Source organism: Caloenas nicobarica, chromosome 13 (genome assembly GCF_036013445.1).
Source record: "Caloenas nicobarica isolate bCalNic1 chromosome 13, bCalNic1.hap1, whole genome shotgun sequence".
NCBI classification, from domain to species: domain Eukaryota; kingdom Metazoa; phylum Chordata; class Aves; order Columbiformes; family Columbidae; genus Caloenas; species Caloenas nicobarica.
Genome location: NC_088257.1, coordinates 10409611 through 10430735, shown reverse-complemented (window position 1 = coordinate 10430735; position 21125 = coordinate 10409611). Strand labels below are relative to the sequence as shown.

Genomic DNA, 21125 nt, shown 5'->3' with positions numbered 1-21125 from the left:
TTTTGGAGAAAAAGCCCTGGGAAGTGTCCCCCACTGCTCATTTATTATCGCTCCTTTGACTGCTGCTCCCAGCTGCCCTTGAGCTGCTTGTGCTGCTGGTCCCCATCCACTGGGATAACTGGTGTGGCGGTTCTCGGAGCTGTCATGGGATTGTGTCTGTAGCCCTGAAAATGTGCATTTTGCCCTGGGGGAAGAGCAGCGTGTTTGTACTGCGCAGCCCCCCCGCCATCCCCTGCCTCAGCCCCGCATCCTCCCAGGATGTCTCCATGCTGAAATCACCTGTTCCGGCTGAGAAGTGCTACCAGGATCCAGACCATCTGTGGTCACTAAAAATCACATGGTAGTTTTTGTGAGGATGCAGAAGTGTTGTGGCTGATGGCTTGGCTGGAGTTCAGCACCGGTAATTAATTTTTCCTTCCTGAGTTCCCTTTGCAGGACTGTTGGAGGAGCCGCTTCCTTCCCCTCTGGCCCCAAACTGCAGCAGAGCATCGCTGTGAGCTGGTAAAGTCCTTGGCAAATAAAATCATCCCTCTATTTCTTCCCAGTAAGAGTGGTTTGAGGACTAATTAACAGCCCATGTTAATCTCTGGTGCAGTTTTCACCCTCTCTCTCGGAATTCTGTTTGGGGATGGATTTGCCTGGCTAAGCAAAGTGTGCTGAAATCCTTGAATGAAAGGTGCTGTAAGATAATGAAGATAATGATCAGTAACGAAGTAGACTTGGGGACTGCACCATTCTTTTGAGCCTGGTTTATTCTGCATGGCAAATCCCTTCTGCCTGTGAAGAGCGGCTTCATTCCACCGTTCTGGGATGGATCAATATGTTTTTATTGTCAGTTTATGCAAAGACCTTGGGTAGCCGTGGCCAACCAGGTACCTTTCTTTGCTGCCCTGTCAGCTGAGCTGCTTAATTGTTTTCTGTTTGCATTTTGGGCACGGTCTCTGACAAGTGCTGCTTGCCATCTGTCAGAGGAGAGATCCAGGGTGGGTGTCACTTGCTTTGCTTTACTCCTAAGGGGGAGTGATGGTGGTTCCTGTGAGTAGGACGTTGTCCTGGCAGAAGCCACAGCCGTGCTGTTAATGCCGTTAGTAGCGCTGGTGGCAGAAACAGGAGGGAGGGGAGATCGCTGTATGGCTTTCCTTAGCTCACGTACTTCACCGATGGCAGCGAGTTCTCGGTCTCCACTTTTTCTACCTTTATGTGCATAACAGCACAAAAAGGATGCTGAAGTTTGAAGCGCCCGTGGCTGTTACACCAGAACAGCCAGGATGGAGTACATCAGGAGTGTGTTAGGAGTATGTCAGAAGTGCATCAGTAGTACGTCAGGAGTGCATGAGGAGTACATAAGGAGTACGTCAGGAGTACATCAGGAGTGCATAAAGAGCTCTGTAGCTCCATGCAGCACCATTACCATGTTGGCTACCACAGAAGAAAGCTCGGTCATGGGAACTTCCAGCTGGCAAAGGCGTCCAACCTGAAAGTCATCACAAATCCTCCTTCTGTTAGTGCTCACCCCGTGGCTGCAGGAGTGAGCACCTGCACTTTAAAAGCCATCGTATGATGTACTGACCAGTACTGGATGCTGCAGTCAGGCTGGGCTCCCTCTGTCCCTGCTGCGGTACCAGAAATAAACGGTCGTGTGCAAGCTGATTTACGCAAGCTATCACCTATTTTCACGAGCAATTTCAGGCTGAAATTAGGAACAAATGGCTGTATTTACACAAGGTAAGCGGAGGGTTAGGAGTTCATAATCCACTTGGATTTGGTGCCCGCAGGAGTTAGTGCCCGCAGCCCTGCTAGCACAGCTCGGGGCTTGGCGGGGGCTGCAGCTGCCTCGTCCCACTGGTTTTGGAGGCTTTGGAGCGGGGCCTGGAGAACCCTGGAAGGGGAGGACTTAGACACCGCTTGCCAACGCTTTTGTTGGCCCTGGCAGCCACACAGGTCTCTTGCTTTCATAAGGACCAGCAGATTGATAAACAAAGTCAAGGGAAAGTATCTAAAAGCAGCAAGGTCAAAAGTTCACACGTCGGGTGACTGAGCTGGAGTTCAGGGCTGATGGGATGAAGATAAAAAGACATAACACTTCTGTTCTTCAACTACTACCAGAATTATTTTGTTCTTCTTTTTGAGAATTGAAGTGCGGTAAAGCTCAAGTAAAACTCTACAGCATCCCGAATGGTTTGTCGTCAATGTCCAGGAAATTTCATGTCCCTCTGCCTGGTCCCTCAGGCCACAACTGCATCTTCATCCCCTACAAGAATAATTCTTCTATAAATGCTGATATATGGTGCCTACAGTAATAGCCCACTTAAAATGTCTCATTATGGCAGTTTAACTGGTCATTAGCAGCTGGAATAGACTGATTTCTTATGGGTTATGGCTGAATTAATTACCTGACACTCTCGGCCATTAAAAACAAGTTAATGAGTAGAGGGGGAGAAGGTGCTGGCATGGACACGGGCACAGTGCTGGCTGGAGAGGTCCCTCTGTAGGAAACCAGGCTGGAGTTTGCTGCCTGTGGGGTCCAAGGTGCTTTAAGCATGAGGTAAGTTAGGAAAATTGTTCAAAAATTAATCTGATAGAAGTTTGACAACACTCCAGCCACTACTGTAGTTCTGAAAAGTTAATTTCATGATGTTTTACTCTATAGGTGCTGAGTTGCCTTTTTTTTTTCTTTTTTAATGGAGCTAATTGGAGGCAATGTAATTTACAGAGGAGAAAGACATCGTGCTCTGTGAGTGTTGGCTGCTTCTGAGATACCACGTTCACTCATAATCCTTGACATGTTCTGTATTCTTTCAGTAAAAATAACATATTTGCTTTAGATGTGGTAGCAGAGTGGGGTAGTTTAAGGGTGAAATAGAGATGAAAATTTCTCCATCAGGAGAAATCCATTGACAGTCTTTGAGTATCCCATTGGCCCGTGCTATTGTCGCTGGCTGTTGATGTGTCTTGTTGGAAGAACCATCAGAAGCTCCTGTTGATGGAAGGTGACAGATGAGCAGGGCCAGTCACAGGGGAGGATTGAAGCAGGTGAAGTGGGAAGATGCCTGCTGATATCTGCTGTACCTGTGTTTCTTCTGCTTGGGTTTATGGTGTCCAACTCATAGGTGTGCAAGACTTGGGCAATACAGGTGTTCCTCCGTAAGGAGAACCTGTGGTCGAGCATCCATCGCTTTGTGGTAGGTGTTGTCACTCGCATGGGTGTCACTGGGTTTTGTAGTAAGCACTTGTGGTCCTGTTGTGTTGGTAAGCATCCCCCCCACCAATGATGCTTTGCCCTGGCTGTAAGCCCTGTCCTTCTCCCTGCAGTGCTCCATGCCCGCCTGCGTCACCGCGTTCCACGTCACCTGCGCCTTCGATCACAACCTGGACATGCGGACTATTCTAGCAGACAATGATGAAGTGAAGTTCAAGTCCTTCTGCCTTGAGCACAGCACCGGTGCCACCAAGTTGCCCGAGGAGGCACGGACAGAGCCCGACCAAGCCCAGCTGGACTTGGAGAAGGTCACGCTGCGGAAGCAGAAGCTCCAGCAGCTGGAGGAGGACTTCTATGAACTCGTGAAGCCTTCAGAGGTGGCTGAGAACCTTGACTTAAGTGAATCGCTGGTGGATTTTGTCTACCAGTACTGGAAGCTGAAGAGGAAAGCAAATTCCAACAAACCGCTGCTGACCCCAAAAACGGATGAGGTGGACAACTTGGCCCAGCAAGAACAGGATGTTCTCTACCGACGCTTAAAGCTCTTCATGCACCTCAGGCAAGACCTGGAGAGGGTGAGTACAGCTTTTCCTTCAGTGCTGTACCCGTGTGCTCCATCAGAGCCGCTTTAATATGTGCTGGCACCTATAGACAGAACGAGCCCTGTTCCCTCTTGACCCCTCACAGTTGTGTCCCTTCATCTAGTGCATATTCAGATGAATAATGTTGCTCAGCCTGTGTGTCATCGCTGCCAAAACACTGACACTGATGAAGTAAGTCAGTGGTGGTCTCAGCTGGGGGTTCAAAATCTCTGTGGGGAGGGGTGCTTCAGCGAGGCAGGTGATGCTGCAGCTTATATCCACTATATCTGAATAGTCGCAAACCACAAAATTATCCTGTGCTGCCCCTCAGATGCTTTCCAGCAGCAAGGCATGGCAACACTTCATCATTTCCTCACATTAAACATCAAAGACGGGTGAATGGCAGGAGTGAGCTGCAGGGCCAGCGGGACTGGGCATTCCCTGCCGCAGCCCAAAGTGGGTCGGCTCCTCGGGGAGCTGCCGGCAGAGGCAGAGCCAAGCCGGAGGATGCAGCCGGAGGATGCAGGCATCCCTGTGGCACAGAGCATCCTTGCACAGGGGCGGGAGCAGCCACCCTCCACAGCAGCTTTTTGGGGGAGAACAAACGTTGGTGGAGCAGCAGTGCCAGAGCGGTGCCGGAGCCCCCCCAGGGCTGCGCTCGGTGCCGCACCGCGCTGCCAGCCTGAGGGTTTGGCTGTCATGGCTGCTCGCAGGGAAGGAGCGGGGTGGGCAGAGGCAGGCTGGAGAGGAGGAGGGGTGGCGAAGGCAAGAAGCAGCCAGGGGAAGAAGAACCGAAGAAACACAGCACCTGGAGTGAGACAGCAGAGAGCGGCCAGGGAGGGGATGCGTGCGGTAGCACCACTGCTGGGGGGGGACACGGGCACGGCAGTGGGACAGGGACAGGCAGGGCAGGGCTGCTGAGCCTGGCATGCAGGGACTAAGCTCCCTCTCCTGCTCTGATTAAAACCTGAGCCCTGCCTGGTCCCCCTCTCCTGCTCCTGCCAGAGGAGTGAACCCATGGCCCCTGCCTGACCACCCTCCAGGGGTGCAAAACCATGGAAGGGCTCAGGGGGTCTCTGTGAGCAGCAAGGAAGGAGGAAGGCAGGAAAACAGCATCGCTTTGACTCGGTGGAGGTGGCGCCGTGGAAACCCTAAGCAGGGAGTGCAGAGAGCGCTGCAGGGGACATGCTGCTCCCTGGGAGGTGAAGATGACAGTGATGCTGCCCCTGCCTGTCCCTGAACTCTCTCTCCAAGCTGCTGTGGGTCTGTGGTATAATTTAACCCACTGGAGAAAGGTGGCGCGGCTGAGGACTGTGTTCGTGTCCAGGTGGAGTTTTGGCTCTGGACCAGCCTGCCCTGGTCCCTTGCTGCACCCACCTCCTCAGGTGGGTCTCAGAGCCTCAGACCCTTCTCCTGTGTAAAAGCAATTGGATTTCAAACTATTGATCCCTTTTCTGTGGCCCTATTAGCCTTCATCCCTGCGTACGTTGTTGCCATCGCTCTGCCAGCCTGTCCCTCCTTTGCTCCTGCTTTTACTGCATTGTGTTTCCACCTCTGTGTTGGGCTGGGCTGGTGACACCATTAATGAGTCTCCAGCACCGAGCCGTAGGCAACAGGCTGCAGCTGCCAGATCCAAGGGTGACGAGTTTAACTCACGTTATTCCCCTCATCTGCTTATGTTATAAATCTAAACCAGGCTGCTCCACCTCCCTCTGCTTCCACTTGCTCCCAGCCTGACTTGCCCAGCTGCGTGGAACCACTGTGCATCTCTGGGTACAGAACTTTGCTCCAGGAGCTGCCTAATTCAAAGACGTGGCATGGCAGCTTCTCTTTGATTTCTTTGTGTCAAAACTACAGGTTTTACCAGATTTCTCATTTTCTAGAGTTGCCTTCAGGCTTTGTGGGTTCATTCCCCATTGGTGTTCAGCCTTTGCTTAGCAACTCCCGGACGCGTTTCTCTGCCTGGCCCTGGAAGAGCTATTTGTTTGCTCTTCTTGCAAGAGGGGGGAACAATAAATATTGGCCAGATCAAAGTTCGGTGCTGAAATGGGTGATAGGGCTTTAAATCCCATCACTGCCAGCACACCCCAGGTCTCTGATCCTGCCAGCTGCCCTGTTTCACTTGCAATAAGGAGGCATCACGTCATAGAATAGAGTCATAGAATAATTTTGGTTGGAAGACAACCTCAAGATCATCAAGTCCAGCTGTTAACCCAACACTGGCACAAGACCATGTCCCTAAGAACCTTGTCTACGTGTCTTTTAAATTCCTCCGGGGATGGTGACTCCACCACTTCTGGGGGCAGCCTGTTCCAATGCCTGACAGCCCTTTCCATGAAGAAATTGTTCCCAGTATCCAATCTAAACCTCTCCGGTGCAACTTGAGGCCATTTCCTCTCATCCTGTCGCTTTGATATTTGATATCAAATAGGGGTCAGAGAAGAGCAGCCTGGAGGGGTGACTTTCAGAGGTGTCCTTGGGGTATCACATTCAATTTTAGTGTTTTCAGCAATTAATCTGGCAGAAATGGTTGTGATTTGGGGGCTGATGATGGTATCTGGATCCAGGAGTTGGGGAGGCAGAAGCAGTGGGGCAGGTGATGCAGGGGCAGCCAGAGTGGTGGTGTTTCCCTCTGCCATCCCTTGACCACTGTCATTTCTGCACTTCAGTGTCAGCAAATTAAAGCTATTGCCGGGGAATCCTAATACCGTTCCTCCATTTTCTTTTTGGGCTTTTTTAACCCTCTTTGCCTTTTTTTTTTTTTTTAAGCTTTTTCCAGGGACTGGTTGTTTAAATTACAGCTGTAAAAAACAACATAGTTTCCAGGCTTTTGTACCAGCATCTAAGCGTGGCTTGGGGAAGCAGCGCTGGATGGGGTTAAGCTGTGCAAGTGTGTGTAAATACCAGCAGTCTCTAAGCAGAGCACAAGTCATGTTTTCTCCCAGGAATACCAAATCATAGAGGAGAGATACCGCCAAACACTTTGAGATGCAGGTTGCCAGAGGCAGTTGTTTTCCTCATAAAGAAATTTTAGTTTGATGTTTTCTCCAATCCCGAACAAAAAAAGAGAATGTGGTAAAATATATGGCATGTAGCTCACTGATTTATGTTTATAACTAGGGAATTCGACAACAATGAAGAAAGAGCAGCTCTTTCTCCTCTATTCCTCGGTGTTTCCAAATTGTCCTTAGGTAAGAACGATGCTATTAGGGGATGGCCACGGGCATTCTGCTGCTTTCACAGCCTTTGGTGGCAGAGATCAGGTAAGCGTGGGACGAGGTCCTGGCTTGCCCTGTCACCAGGAGAGGCACAAAGGCTCCTGACCCCATTGGGACTGTCCCCCGAGCCTGGAAATAGCCCAGCTTTCCTCTGCAGAGAGGGGTCTGAGGACGAGGAGGAATCAGAAACATCAGAGTCACATGCGAATGTGGACGTACGCACGCACATTAGCGCCTGTTGATTCAGGCCACCTCTTCCTCACCTTATTACAGGCAGTTTTGTTCTTTCACAATATCAGGAAGCTGAGTAAATGCTCTCAAACCCTGTTAGCTGCCATCAGCACTTTCTGTTTTGCACCAAAACCATCCGTTTCCTCCAAAAGCCGTGAAGCCCGCCGCAACCATGGTGACAGAGCCTGGCTCTCCAGCCACCCTTATGCAGGGCTGGCAAAAAGCATGGCACTGAAACTTGTCCCAAGGCAGATGCCAGCGGGTGTCACAGCATAGCCCTGTCATCGGGGGCTGCTGGGCTGTTTATCAGCAACCCCGTGTGACGAGCAGGGTTTAACAGAGCTCACACGAGCATTTGTGTCTCCTGCTTTATTGTTTGCATTTATGGCTTCCCGCTTGGGTAACAGTTTCTTGTACTGGGGTTTGCAGGTAGATGTGGAGTGAGTGTGAGTAACCATATCGAGGGGCCAGATTTGGGGTAGGAGAGCTGCACCCGCTGCTGACCTGGGCCAGCGTCACCTGGATATTTTGCTGTATTTTCTATGCTCTGTCCTGGCATTTGCTTTAGGGCAACAGGCAGTTCGGTAAGGCAGATGTGCAGATCGGTATCCTCATACCTGCAGCTCTGTCCCAGCTGTGCCCCTTCCCCATGCTGGCTGCGGGAAGAGAGTCTCTCCCTCCCTGCAAAAGGAGCCATTTGTAGATGAGAACTGCCGTATTGACCCAGGGCACTGAAGTACCTCTGAGCATTTGGCATTTCTTTGTGCAGGTTTCTGTGTTGGGTGTGAACAGGGCACGTGGGTGATGCAGCTGCAGGGCTGAGGGCTCAGCGCGATGCTCGGGGCTCTGTACTTCTGCTGGGCCTTTGCATAACTATATTATAATGCTCCTTCTACAGCATCTTCCCTTCCGAGACTTTCCAAATCCTTTAGAGACATTAACTTCTTCATACAGGTCTGTGAAAATTAGCAGGAGATTAAACCAGCCTGTGTGTCCCCACCGTTGCCATACCTGGGTAAGATCACAAAATAATTTACCCGTTTCTCCTAGCTCTTTTCCCATTTCGTGGGTCTTGGTCACTTTGTACACTGATGTGTAGCAACAACAGAGTTAAGGTATGTGCTGCAACAAGTACTGAAAGTTAATCCTGACTAATCAGAGCAGATTAGCAGCGTGCTTGGCCCCGTTTGACTCCCTGCATGCTGTGTTATTCGGGCTGAATTTGTGCCCTCGAAAGAACCGATGCTGAAGGGCAAACCCTGCCCGTGCATTCAGGCCTTTGATGGGAGAAGTTAAACATTAACTTGCTTATTGTTTATGCTCAGAAGAAGACAGGAAAGAGAGAGACTCCCCTGCATGGGGAGGGCTTCGGACTGGGGCTGCCCCTTGGGCAGGACGGTCCCAGCCTGCTGCCGCCCCAGGCACTGTCAGCGGTGGTGGCCGATGTCCCTCGTGCCGTGAGAGAGGCTGGGGGAGCCGTGTTTGGGGTTCCCAAGGTGGCCGCTCTGGTTTGGGGTGGGTGCCCCAGGCAGGTTGGCTGGTATCTGCAGGGCTTTGCAGGGAGACTTGCTGCTACAGGAGAGACTCGCTGTTGGGGTAAGCAAAGCTGCATCTCTGGAGATATCATGTGTCCTTATGGCTTTCATGTGCACAGTGCATGTGCTGGAGAAGCCGACCAGCCCTCCTTGTCCCCCTCATGGGGTCATGGCTATTGGAGCCAGAACAGGCATGTTTAAGAATCACAGAATCATAGAACAGTTTGGGTTGAAGGGACCTTCCAAGCTCACCCAGTGCCCCCCCTGCCACGAGCAGGGACATCTGCACCAGCTCAGGTTGCTCAGAGCCCCGTCCAGCCTGGCCTGGGATGTCTCCAGGGATGGGGCATCCACCACCTCTCTGGGCAACCTGGGCCAGGCTCTCACCACCCTCAGTGCAAACAATTTCTTCCCCATGTCTAGCATGTTTAGGTTTTGAATCATTCACTGCATGATCTTTCCCACATGTATTGCACAGTTTGGATCAAGACTCCTCATCTCTAGTCCTGGCATATCCAAAGAGCCCTGGTAGAAGTTTCGGTGCAGCGCAGATGATGGCGAGATGAAGAGGACGGAATCCCAGGGCACAGGGATTTCCAGCAGCGACACAGCTTGAGAGGACTCTCTTCGAGCCCTGCCTGACGCTGTTTCTTGTGTTTCTGTAGGTTAGAAATCTCTGTTACATGGTGACGAGACGGGAGAAAATGAAACACACCATTTGTAAACTTCAGGAGCAGATCTTCCATCTCCAGATGAAGCTTATTGAGAAAGATCTTTACCCAGGTCAGTACCACCAGAGCTGGTTCTTGCACATGTCCCTGCCGTCTTCTGCAGCTAAAGACTCGTGCCTGAGCCTCAGTCCCCACCCCAAGGAAACCAGAGCTGCCCCCTCCCCTGTGGTGTTTTTTTAAGCACAGTTTGTATTTTGACTCTTTGCACATCTCCAGTTTTGTTCAGAAACACGCAATAAAACCATAACCTGGGTGACCAGGAGTGTTGGAGCTCCTTGCTTTTTACAGATCCCTCTTGAACCTCCTCACCACAGGAATCAGTCAGAAAGACTGTTTGGTTAGATGTTGATGCTAAGGCAGCGTTTTGGGTGACTTTTGTGGAGATGGAGCTGTTTGGGAGCAGATGACAAATCCTGGGCACCGGGCTGCTGACATTGGGGCTGATCCACGGCAGCTGGCTCCTTGGCACAGGTCAGCAGCCCTCGCTTTGGACTCTTTGGAGATGCCTTTGGCTCTATTGAGAACCGAAGGTTAAGCTGCTGGTGGGATGTCTGTTGCTCCTAGAGACCAGCTCCTTTAGCTCTGGTCCGCTGCAGTTCTCTGCTCCATGTACTTACTAGTGGAGAACGTTGCACTACTGCATGCAAAACCTCTGGCACCTTTTATTAAGGAACTGAAATAAAGTTGATTTCCTTCTGTCCTATTTTTTTTTCCTTTTGCACAAGCAGTGCCAGAGCCCACAGCTCCTGCTCCCCCCTCCTTTCCCTTCGGTGGCAGTGCAGACCAAAGCCCGTGGCTGCAGAACAGTTTTTCCAGCAGCAGCATCTGGTGCTTTGGCAGACTGTGCCGACGGTGGTTGTGTTTGTGGCTTTGGAGTTGCATTTGAAGCCATCACATGGCTGGGGTTTCTTCAGGAACCATCTGGGCTGAGCTTTCCTTGACAAAAGTTTCCTTTGACTGAACTTTTGGAGGCTGAGAAGTGTGTACGTTGAGATGTTTGTGACTCTGAGTCTGTGTGAATTCCTCTCGATGGCCAGAGGCAGGCAGCTGCGCAGGGCAGGGGTAACTGGCGCCCAAAGAGATGTGGGTCCTGTAAATCTCGGTCCCCAGGACACTCTGTGTTGCTCCATACGTCCTCACTGAACCAGCGATATGGGTCACCAGCTTGGACACACACAAAATGGTGTTTGTGGTGGTCTCACCAAGGGGAGACCCTGTGCTGCACATCTCCAGAGCCGTTCCCTGCACCCACGAAGTGTGTGCTGGGTGCTGCTTCCAGCAGGGATGCTGTTGGCCGGGGTGGCGAGGCGGAAGGTTCAGCTCGTCAGTAACAGGTAGATTAAAGACAAGACCAACAACCTCAGATCCTGAAGGGAGATGCCGTGTGCTGTCGCTGCCAGACTCTGGGGGTTTTGAGGGAATTGCAAAGGACCCTGTGATGCTCTTCAGTTCAGCTGGTTGAACTTAGTTTAGCATTTGCAGCTCTTGGGAGGAGACAGGTGCTGGATAGGTTGCCAGGAAGGCTTTTTGAGCTCACCTCCCTTGCAAATGGGGTGGGGTGTTAGATGGCTGGAGATTCCCCCTGGGGACATACATTCCCCAAAATGCCTTGGAGAGTCCAGCCTCCAGGGCGTGCCCGACCCTCTCCAGCACAGTGATGCGGGGGCAGTCGGCAGCTCCTCCAGGGAGGGCTTTGGGGTGAGCTGGAACCTTCCCCCATGGGGTGGGGATGCCAGACAGCGAGCAGGAGCTGTGTCAGGACTCTGCCGGCTGCGTTTCGGGGCTGTCTGCAGCACTTGGTGTTTGTTCTGCTTAAAGGTGAGCGATCGGAGACAAACCCACAGTGTGCAGGTGGCTTGGGTGGTGATCGATGTGCAGGTTAGGGGATTGCTTCGTATGTTGTGATGCAAACGTTCTTCTCTCCTACCCCAAATGGTTGGTGTTTCACAATTTGGTTTGTGATCTGAACCACCTGAGACAAGCTGCTCATCTCTCCCAGGATGGGCTTTTTGGTTGAGCGTGAGCAGGGGCTGCTGCCTCCAGGAGCCGGCTGCCGTGAGTCCGGTGCTGGGGAAAGGGCTCGGCTGCTGGAATTTGGTCCTGGGATTTCCAGGTGGTTTTGTGCACCTGAGTCCTTCCCATGTCAGGGGGATGTTAGGGATCTGAGTGCCTTTTCACATTGGCGTGTATGTTCTCCTGAGCTTGGGAGGAATTCCTTACCGAGAGGCAGCATCAGGCCGTAAGCTGCGATCCCAAATGTGGGAAGAGAGGATGGCCGGGTTAGCTGTGACAGTCACAGCGCAGGTAGGAGCACAGCATCGGTCCGTACCTCCTCCACGGTGCAGCACACAACCCTCATGGTGACCCCCAGCTCCTCCGGGGCCGTCGGCGGCACGGCACGGAGGGACAGTATCCTCGATGCCAGTTGACGATACTTAGAGCTAAAGATATTCATCTCCCAGTGGGACCAAAGCTCTGGATAACTCACTGCTGCGTTTCGCATCGTTACGAAGTGGTAACTGGTTTGAAAGTGGGGAGGATGCATCCTGTAGCATCCCTTCCACACAGCTCCTGACTGGGCAGCTCTGCGTACCTGGGGTTTCTTGGAGAAAAGAAAAAGTCTGCATTATTTTGCCTGGATGAGGCCAGTTTTTAATTGCTGTTACAGTAGTCATTGACCAAAATCTGTTTGGGTTATTCCAAAGATGGGTTTGGCGCAAAGGTTTTTTTTGGAGTGGCTCCCACATAAAACTCAAAACTGGAGGGGTTTTATTTTTCATGCTGACAAATGGTCATTTAAGCAGGAGATTTTTAATAAAATTAGTGAGAACTGCCCGTGTAAAATGAACCCACCTCTCTCCCCTATATTTTTCATGGAGTGGAAAGTAAACACTGTCTGACTTTGAAATACGGCTACTATTTTGACAGATTCCTCTTCAAAAAGCACTGCTCGGGTTTCTCTTTAGCCCTATTGTGCTGTCTAAACAAAGTTAGAATTTTATTTTGTAAGCGAAGTGAAAAATGTGTCTGCGTTTCTCCAGTTATTTGGCAGGAACGTAGCAAATACTGGTTTTGCTTCTACTTTTCTTTCTTTCAGTGAGTCCTTTGGGCAGGAGGGGTTCCTGGCTTGGCAACCCCGGGACTGTACATCCTCTGTTAACCCAGACTCAGGCAGGTGCAATGCAAATTCTCTCCTCTGCTCGCCCAGTACATTTCCAGTGCAGCACAATAACAGAGGTTATTCCCTCTGACCCAACCAGCTTTTAAAATTGTTGCTTCAATAGCTGCACAACTTCTTTGGGTTCAACCTATGGGCCAGACTCTGAAAAACCTGCATGTCCCACCTCCTCTTCCATGAGCCACTCACATTGTGGTTTAAGGGCAATATCCTTCCCACCTCTGAAAATTAATAGCAGTTCTAGCATGGACTTCTTCGGGAGAATGACCTAACAGTGTAGGTAAAGACTGTTGGAGTATTTCGCTTGGCAATACAAGTCGTTCTTTTATAGGGTGTTTGTCCTGTTTACCCAAGAGGAATAAATGCAGTAGAAGTTCAAAGCCATTTAGGAAACATTGATTTTTAGCTGAATGTCTGCATAGCTAAGAGTTGTATCTCTGGCTTTCTGCAGGCAATGCTGGTAGTCTTTCCTATTCCATTTACATATGTTCAACATGCTGCTTAGGTTTTATATCTTTGGGGTTTTTCACTCCCTCACAGTGTGAGTGCAAGCAGTTAGTATCACCAAAAGGTCAAATCAAATCAAAAGTCTGCTTTAAAATGCTCCTGGTACCGTTGCTGTCAAACTTGCAGGTGAATCCTTCCAGGACATGCTGTAGTCGGTGACGGGTGGCACGCTCGAGGTCCCCATGGCTCCTGGAAGGTGTCTGAGCAGGGTTAGGGGTTCAAGGCCCAAATTTCTTTTTATATAACCTACAAGGTACAGATTTTCTTAACCTATAGAGACTTTAGCCTACCGTTAGCCAAAAAGCGGCCGCTGTTCTCCCTTCAGCTTGGAGTTGTTTTCAGGTCTGGTCCAGGTCTCCACCACAGGGTTGTGCCCCCGGGGAACTTGCTCACCGCAGCATCCCTGATGCCTCGTCTCACACGGAGTTTTCCTTTTTTTCTGAAAAATGCCAGAACAAACTGGGAAGAAGACAAAGGGTAAGAAAAGTGACCCAAGAAGGAAAGGAAGAGATGGTAGAAAAAGTAGTCCTGAGAAGAAAGAGAAAAGGAAATCAGTCAACGAAACTGTATTGGGACAACTGGGTAAGTCTGATTTTATGGGTGCAGAGTTGACCTGTGCCGCTGGCGGCTCCCTGTTTTGGGGAGCAGGGTTAGGAGTCCCAGAGCCCCTGATCCCTCCTGCACGTCCGTGGTGGAGATACACCTGAGGCCGTGGAGCCTCTTCCATGTCTCCCTTGCAGGCATCAGCCTGAACGATCCATTACGGTGGTTCTGTGGGAGAGACATCGTCAGCCGCTGTGGGGCAGGGGGTGTAAAATCCCCCCACACGCCGCAGCCTCAGGGCTTGTACCCAGTCTGGGAGAATGTGTTACAAACCCTGTCATGTGCTGCTGAAGCATGATTTCGCTTTCTGGTGATAAAATCAGACTTACCCACCCCACAGTAGGGCTGATCCCCTGTGTCCGCTGTGCTGTGCACCGATGGTGGGTACAGCACGTGGGCTGTGCTTCTTCATGGCATATACTGTCCAGGACTGTGTGGTCGTGCTGGTCGTGCCGGCGGTCCGGGAGCATCCAGGAGGCAGGCACAGAGCATGGCTGGTCTCCTGAATTTGCTCGGGGGGCAAGGAGATGCAGGCTGGCTCTGCTGATGCTTCTCCCACCTCTGACTCTTCCCCATCAGCTACAACCTACCACTGCTTGGCAGCCGATGGGTCTTGGGGGGAACTAAAAGAACAGAACAGAAAGGTCATTTTTGTCAAGATCCTTGACAACTGCATATGGTTTTCAGACTGAATTGGGTTTTTGTTCAACTTCCTCTAGCACTGTCACCTCCTCCAGCAGACGGGGCAGGAGGTGATGAGTATCAGCTCAGCTGCTTTGCACTGGTCCCATGGGGCACTTGGACAGTCCAGGGGTGCTATAAATCCTGCTGGGGGGGTACAGAGAGTTTCTGAGGGAGGTCTGGGGGTCTGGACCACCCTGCCTTGCCCTGCTTTGCCCATTGCTCGCCCTGACTGCTGCGTTCTGTTCAGCTTAAAGCTGTTGGGTTTTAGGCAGGAACTCCTTTGGAAACTGGACTTTTGTGCTTGTCCTGTCGCTGCACTGTTCTCAGTTGAAGAAACTTTTGATTTTCTGGGGCAAATTCTGTCAAATGACGGAGGGCTGGGACATCTTTGAGAAAAGCTGCACTTTGCAAGCCAGGGAAACTAGGCAGCTGACCCAAACCTACACTGGGGTCTTTGTAACCTCCTGGATTTAAATTTTAGGGGCTTGAGGCATCACCTGAGGCCACAGTCATCAGGGCAGGGCTGGGGGACGGTGACCTTGACAGTTCACTTGCCAGCAAGACCTCAGGCTGTTCCATTCCTGGGTATCAGGCGATGCCTGAGCTCATCCGCGCTCCTGCACCCCCTTCCCCGGATTGGGCTGCCAGGGTGGGTGGCTCGCTTCTCCAAAAGGACCGTGGGGACCTGCCAGGAGGTGTGGGACAGACACCTGGACAGTGTCATCTCCAAGGAGGGCTCTGACCTGACCCACCACCCCAGTGCTGCCCTTGAGCAGCAGCCCTGGCATCGCGCAGGGTGGTTTGTGTGTCCCTGGAGTCGTCGCTGCTCACAGGGGAGGGTGATGCAAGTTTGCCATCAAGACAGGCAAACATTGCAGGCGCGAGTCACCCTGCCCGTGCTGCTGCTCTTTCCCTCACCTGTTGCTAAATGGGCTGCTTTAAAAGGAAAGCTCTCACCTGGAATAAAAAAATCAAATCTATTCCATAAAACCAGCTGTGGTGTGGAACCCAGGGGTTTCTGTTATGGGTATTAAAACTGGGTGTGCTGGTGCAGGTGTGTGCCTTTCCAGTTGCTAATTAGACCTACCCCACAGTGCTCCCCTTGCTCTCAGAGATAATTATTAGGAAGTTTTTTAGCTTTTCCTGTTGCAGCCTGTCATCTCTGCTCCTCCTCTTCAGTTTTCACACCTCTTGAGTATTTGGAGATGTTCTCAGACCTGCCTCCCTCCCTCCCTGCCTTTGCACACAGATTTAGCACTGGTCCCATCGCTCTGCTGCTGCCTGGGCTTTTGACAGCATGTTGGTGGCCCGGCAGCAGCTGCTCCCTGGGGAACCCCGCACCCCTTTCCTGGGCATACGTCCCACTCTGGTAGCAGTCACCAAATCTTTAGCCTTACACCCAGATTGTTTGTCTGCTGCTTTCGCATGGGAATGTGTTTTCCACCTGTGCTGGAGTGGGTTGGGGCCTGGCATGTTTGGGGCGGAAAGATGCTCCGTTTAGATATGGGGAGGTTCACGGAGTGTTGGGTGTGGGGGACTGTGCGGGTTGTTGCGTTGTGAGTAAACTCTTCTGGAGTAAACTCTTCTGTGCCCTGGTACATTATGGGTGACTTTTTGAGTGATTCTCCGGTGCCGGGGAGTTCCAATGAAGTTGGTGGTGGTGTCAAAGGGCAGTGTGGCCATTTCTGGCTCCTGACTCACTCTTACCTTTTTGTTTTTTCCAGGCTTGTCAACCTCCTTCCCCATCGACGGGACCTTTTTCAACAGCTGGTTGGCTCAGTCGGTCCAGATCACCGCCGAGAACATGGCGATGAGCGAGTGGTCCCTCAACAACGCCCACCACGAGGACAGCACCCCCGGGCTCTCCGAGGAGCTCCTCCAGGACGAGGAGACCTTGCTGAGCTTCATGATGGACCATTCCCTCAGGTCCCCGTTCAAGCAGAGCGAGGCCACAAAGAAAGTGAAAAGCAAAACGAGAACGAACACTAAGAAAAAGCTGCCCAGGAGCAGCCCCCCCGCCGTGGGCGGGAGCCACCCGGAGAGCTCGGAGCCCTGGACTAACAATGCCAGCGACTTGTCGGATGATGCCACCAAGCCCTTCGCTCCCGAATCCAGAGCAAGCAAATCGGAGAAAGGGGCGGTGAAGCTTCCCTCCGACCGCAAAGGGACGGGCGAGGTGAAAAAGGCCACCAAGAAGGGCTCTCTCCCGAAAGCTGGTGAGCCTCACCCCCCGACCGGCGCGAGGGGGTGCGTCAGCAAGGAGGAGGAGGAGGAGGAAGAAGAGGAGGAGGAGACGCCGAGCTGTGCTCAACCGGAGCCCAGCCCCGCGGCCAAAGTGCCTGACTCCGTAGGTAGCCCCAAAACCGTCGTGCGGTTCAAATTACCAAAGGAGAGCCGAGGGACTCGGAGGTCGCAGCCCCCCAAGCCCGATGGTGCCGGAGGAGCTCCCTTGCATCGTTTCGACGCCGAGACGGACGGCTACTTCTCCGACGCAGAGATGAGCGACTCAGACGGGGAGTCCCGCAGCGGCAGGGCACAGCGGGGACAGCTGGATGCTGCCGGCGAGGACATCGTCAGGATGAGCATCCTGGCATCCTAATTCCTGCCCATCACACCAGCTCGACGAGTCCTCTACCCAGTTACAACTGCCATGTCCAATTTCTGCCTGGTATCATAGCACGGGGGATTTTTAATATGTGTATATAGTTGGAAATTCGGCACTGTTGTCTTTTTTTCTTCTCTATACGCCTGTGATACAGCTTCAGCTTCACCGACATCGATGACCGTAACAGTCGTGGTCCCTCCCCGGATCCCCGCTGGACCCCACTTCCCGGGAGCTTAAGCCGGCGCCCGGCGGGACCGATGCCGAGGGTGCCGAGAGGGCGGAGGGTGCCGGTACCCGTGCTTTCTGCAGGGATGACAGTTTAATTAATGGGCATTATTTAACGAGGGGCAGATTTCTGCCCAGGACGGTTGCCCCCGAAGCAGGGAGCGAGCGGAGGGTACGGTAGCAGAGCTGCGGGAGGGGAAATCCCTGCCTGCCTGCGCGTATGTGAGGAAGCAAAATAAGCGATACTAAAATTAAAAAAAAAAAAAGACTAAAGCACAAAAAGCTTGTTGGAGGGTAGCGCTTGGGGTGGAAGAGAGCAATGTTATGTTTCTATTTTCAGAAAAAAAACCAACCCTCGGTCATTATTTTTCCCCTCACTTTTCCATCTGGTCAGGATCCATCCAGGGGCCAGGATGCAAAACTTCTCCCCATCCCTGTGGGTCGACCCTGTTGAGGTCGTTAGAAAAACCGAAGTGATTTACTCAGGTGAATTGATCGGCTCTTAGCAAGCTGGAAAAATGGAAAAGTGCGGCAGGATGGAGGAGAAAAGCATCCTTTAAAAACACCGTGGGGAGTCAGGGTTGGTTTAATCTGGGAGGCTGAGCAAAGTTTTCTGCCCATGATTCTCTCCAGCAGCTGCTGTGGTCCCACCGTGCCGGGGCAGCGCATTTGAAAGCCCCTTTCCACAAGGAAAAGCTTGGCCCCAAGGCTAAATGTACCGTCACCGAGGGGAAATGGAAACGCTTGCCTTCACCATTTTGTTTTCCCCACTAAACGCTACAATGGAAATGGTGAATTTATTCCTCCCCATCTTTTTTTTTTTTTTTTAATTATTATTCCTTAAGTCTTGGTTACAAGCTGTTGACTCGTTGTGGGAGGGTGATTCACAGAAGCTGACATTATAAATACTACAATAATTTAATGCATAAAATGTCCCAAATAAGCCTTAAATGTTGTTTAAAAGCCCATGTTACCTACAAGTCAGGCGAATTTCCATGTTTGCACTTAATTGCACCATTACTTCGGTTTTGGCTTCAAAGGTCACAGTTAAGTCGTGCTACGTGTTTTATTGGAGTGACCCCAGTGTGAGCTCAGGGAACAAAAAAAAAAAGGAATTCACTGAAACTTTTGTTGTTGTTGTTTTTTAAAAATAAAAAATGTCTAAAAAAAAAAAAAACTTAAAAAAAAATAAACCAAACCTGGGACACTTCTGCAACCGGTTAAACCCATCACTAAACAAAAAAACCTTGCAATTGTCAAACCAATCAGTCAAATAATTTTGTGGATGCCAAAGAATATTTTGACAGTCAAGCAGCACAGCCAGAAACCAGAAACTTATCATTACGAAAAAGAATTGGAAGTTGTTTAGCAACAAAGGACTAAAGACACACTCATAACACACTGCTGTGGCGTTAGGTTCCAAGCTTGCTCCGAGGGATGCTGCCGCTCCCAGACCGCATCCTGCCGTTTTGATTTCCGATGCTTTGTGCTCATTTCACTGTGAGCTTTCTTTTGAAACTCTGAGACTCCTTCAATTGATGTTTTAGAGTAGATCATCTTTATCAGCCTTCCAAAGTCCTTATTCTTGATAAAATTGCAGCGAAGATAAGCAATGACAGCCGAGCTCATCCCAGGCATGGCGAGCAGCGGGGGCTTCGGGTCGGATGCACCCAGCCCTGGCTAAGCCCCACACTGACCATGCTTGGGGGGAAATCTGCCTCAGATGGGAAAAATGTTACACAAGTTATTAGCAGGAAGAAAAAAAAAAAAAAAAAACCAAAATGGGAACCACCTTTGCTATAAATTAGCATAATCCATTGAGGTTGGAAATGAAAATCTGCTCATTAATTAAGGCTCAGTGTGTTCAGATAATGTTAAATACAGTAAATAGGACTTAGTTTATCTTATCAGGCTTGCTAGCTTTAGCTACAGTATCCTAGTATAAGAGTCATAACAATAATCAATATGCTGCCTTTTAATGAATCTTGCTTCCGTGTGCTTCACTCAATTATGGTTAAAAAAAAAAAAAGCAATCCACAAATTTCACTGTACACAGCTCCATTCATCAGCTTCTGCACTACTTGTCTTCTCAGTACAGGAAAGCAAAAAGAGGGAGACCTTAAAGAGCAACCAACTCGGCACCACCAGCACCAGGCAATGAACCAGTTTGAAACGCTCCCCAAAACGTCATATTTTGCCATCGGGAGACTGTGTTTAGGTGGGGAAAACTAAAGAGGGTTGTGGGGTTTGTCAGACCCTGGGAGAAGAATGGGGTGGGTGAAGTAAGAGAAAAGGGGCATCCGTGGAGGGAAGGGGCTCTCTGGGGGCTGCGGAATCCCTGCCTGGCGCATCCTTGCCATCCCCTCGCCTTGGATCAGGGGAGTCTGGCGGTCAGGAGAGAAGATGCACAAGGCCAATATTTTTGATGTCACTGTAAATGTATTTTGAAATGAATAGAAAGGAATTTAAAAAAAAAAATACAAGCGTTTATTTTAGTAGAGAAATGTTGTCTTTTAAAGATGTATAAACTGCAGGAATCGCCATTTGCACTGTCAGAGCAGCCGTTTCCTTGGAGAAGCAGCAGCTGTTGTGGTTGAGATGAGGATGCGAATAGCATCATGCGCTGAGCACGGAGCACAGCCCCAACACCGTCCCCAGCCCCGAGGACAGCTCCGATTCCACACACCCCTTCTCCCCACCCTCTTTTTTTTTTTTTTTTTTTTGCTTGCACCTATTTTACGGGGTCTGGGTGCCTGCTGTCCCACAGAGCTCACCCCAAGGCGGGATGCAGAATGGAGCCAGCAGGTGCGAGCAGGATGCGGGAGCAGCCGCCGAGCGGGAAGATGCTGGTGTAGGGCAGGTTTGGTTGTTCTTTAAGGAAATCCCCCACGGTTTGCGCCATTTCACATACAAAACAGACCCACTTCACATCAGTTACAGGAAATGATATGAATGTCACAGGAGGAGAAACCCTTCTGTTTTCTTTGTTTCAAAGAACGTGATGTGCCATTTGTTAATATAAAAGAGAAATATTGAAAATATATTGAAAAGAGCAATTTTAAATTATTTTTGGCTTATGTTGCAATATTTATTTTCTTGTATTAGAAATTCCTTTGTAGAGAAAAAATGTATTTTTCATTAATGCAAAAACCTATTTCTCCTTTTTGTACATTTTCCATGTTAGTTAATCCTTAAAGCAATATAATGTTATCAAACTCGTTCTGTGTGAGACTGTATTATGCATGCTATTTGTGTTGCCTTGGAATAGCTGTCTGCCATTATTTTCATCCTGTTTAGGTACAGTGTATGCTTTAATACACATTGGGACCATGACCCATTGCTTATGAAAAGAAAACCCTTTGCATTCCTCAGTGTATTGGCAAATGCAGTCAATAAAGCAGTGTTTTCTGTGTACCTCAGTGTCTGTGTGGTGAGCAAGGTCACACAGAGCAAAGTTATCCGGGGACCATGTAAACCGTTATTATGTGAACCAAATTTCTTCCCAGAAAGGGTTGTCGGGCACTGGAACAGGCTGCCCAGGGCAGTGGTGGAGTCACCATCCCTGGGGGGTTGAACAGATGCAGAGATGAGGTTCTTAGGGACATGGTTTTGTACCAGAGTTAAGTTATGGTTGGACTCGATGATCTTGTGGGTCTCTTCCAACCAAAATGATTCTATAATCCCAGGGATGCAGCTCTGTGCATGGGGGATGCAGAGCTGGTCCGGCCCTCCTGGTACAGCCACTGTCTGCCCGCAAACAGTGAATTTTGAAATTTCCATTGTGTTTGCATTTACATTTGGGCAGCTAACAGTTGCTCTGTATGTCTC

The 21125-nt window shown here is 50.5% G+C and overlaps 1 protein-coding gene across 4 annotated transcripts in view; it reads left to right on the top strand.

Annotated features, from left to right (window-relative positions):
• JADE2 (jade family PHD finger 2) overlaps positions 1 to 20706 on the top strand; it is a 78672-nt gene extending 57966 nt beyond the window's left edge. For 3 of the 4 annotated variants that reach the window (XM_065643885.1, XM_065643884.1, XM_065643886.1), the window contains exons 9-12: positions 3313 to 3774; positions 9430 to 9547; positions 13634 to 13762; positions 16192 to 20706. In XM_065643885.1, the coding sequence (XP_065499957.1) occupies positions 3313 to 3774; positions 9430 to 9547; positions 13634 to 13762; positions 16192 to 17066 (1584 nt within the window). In that variant the 3' untranslated portion in view covers positions 17067 to 20706. The remainder of the gene's footprint in view (positions 1 to 3312; positions 3775 to 9429; positions 9548 to 13633; positions 13763 to 16191) is intronic. The other variant, XM_065643887.1, reaches the window with a different exon arrangement.
• The last annotated feature ends 419 nt before the right edge of the window (positions 20707 to 21125 follow it).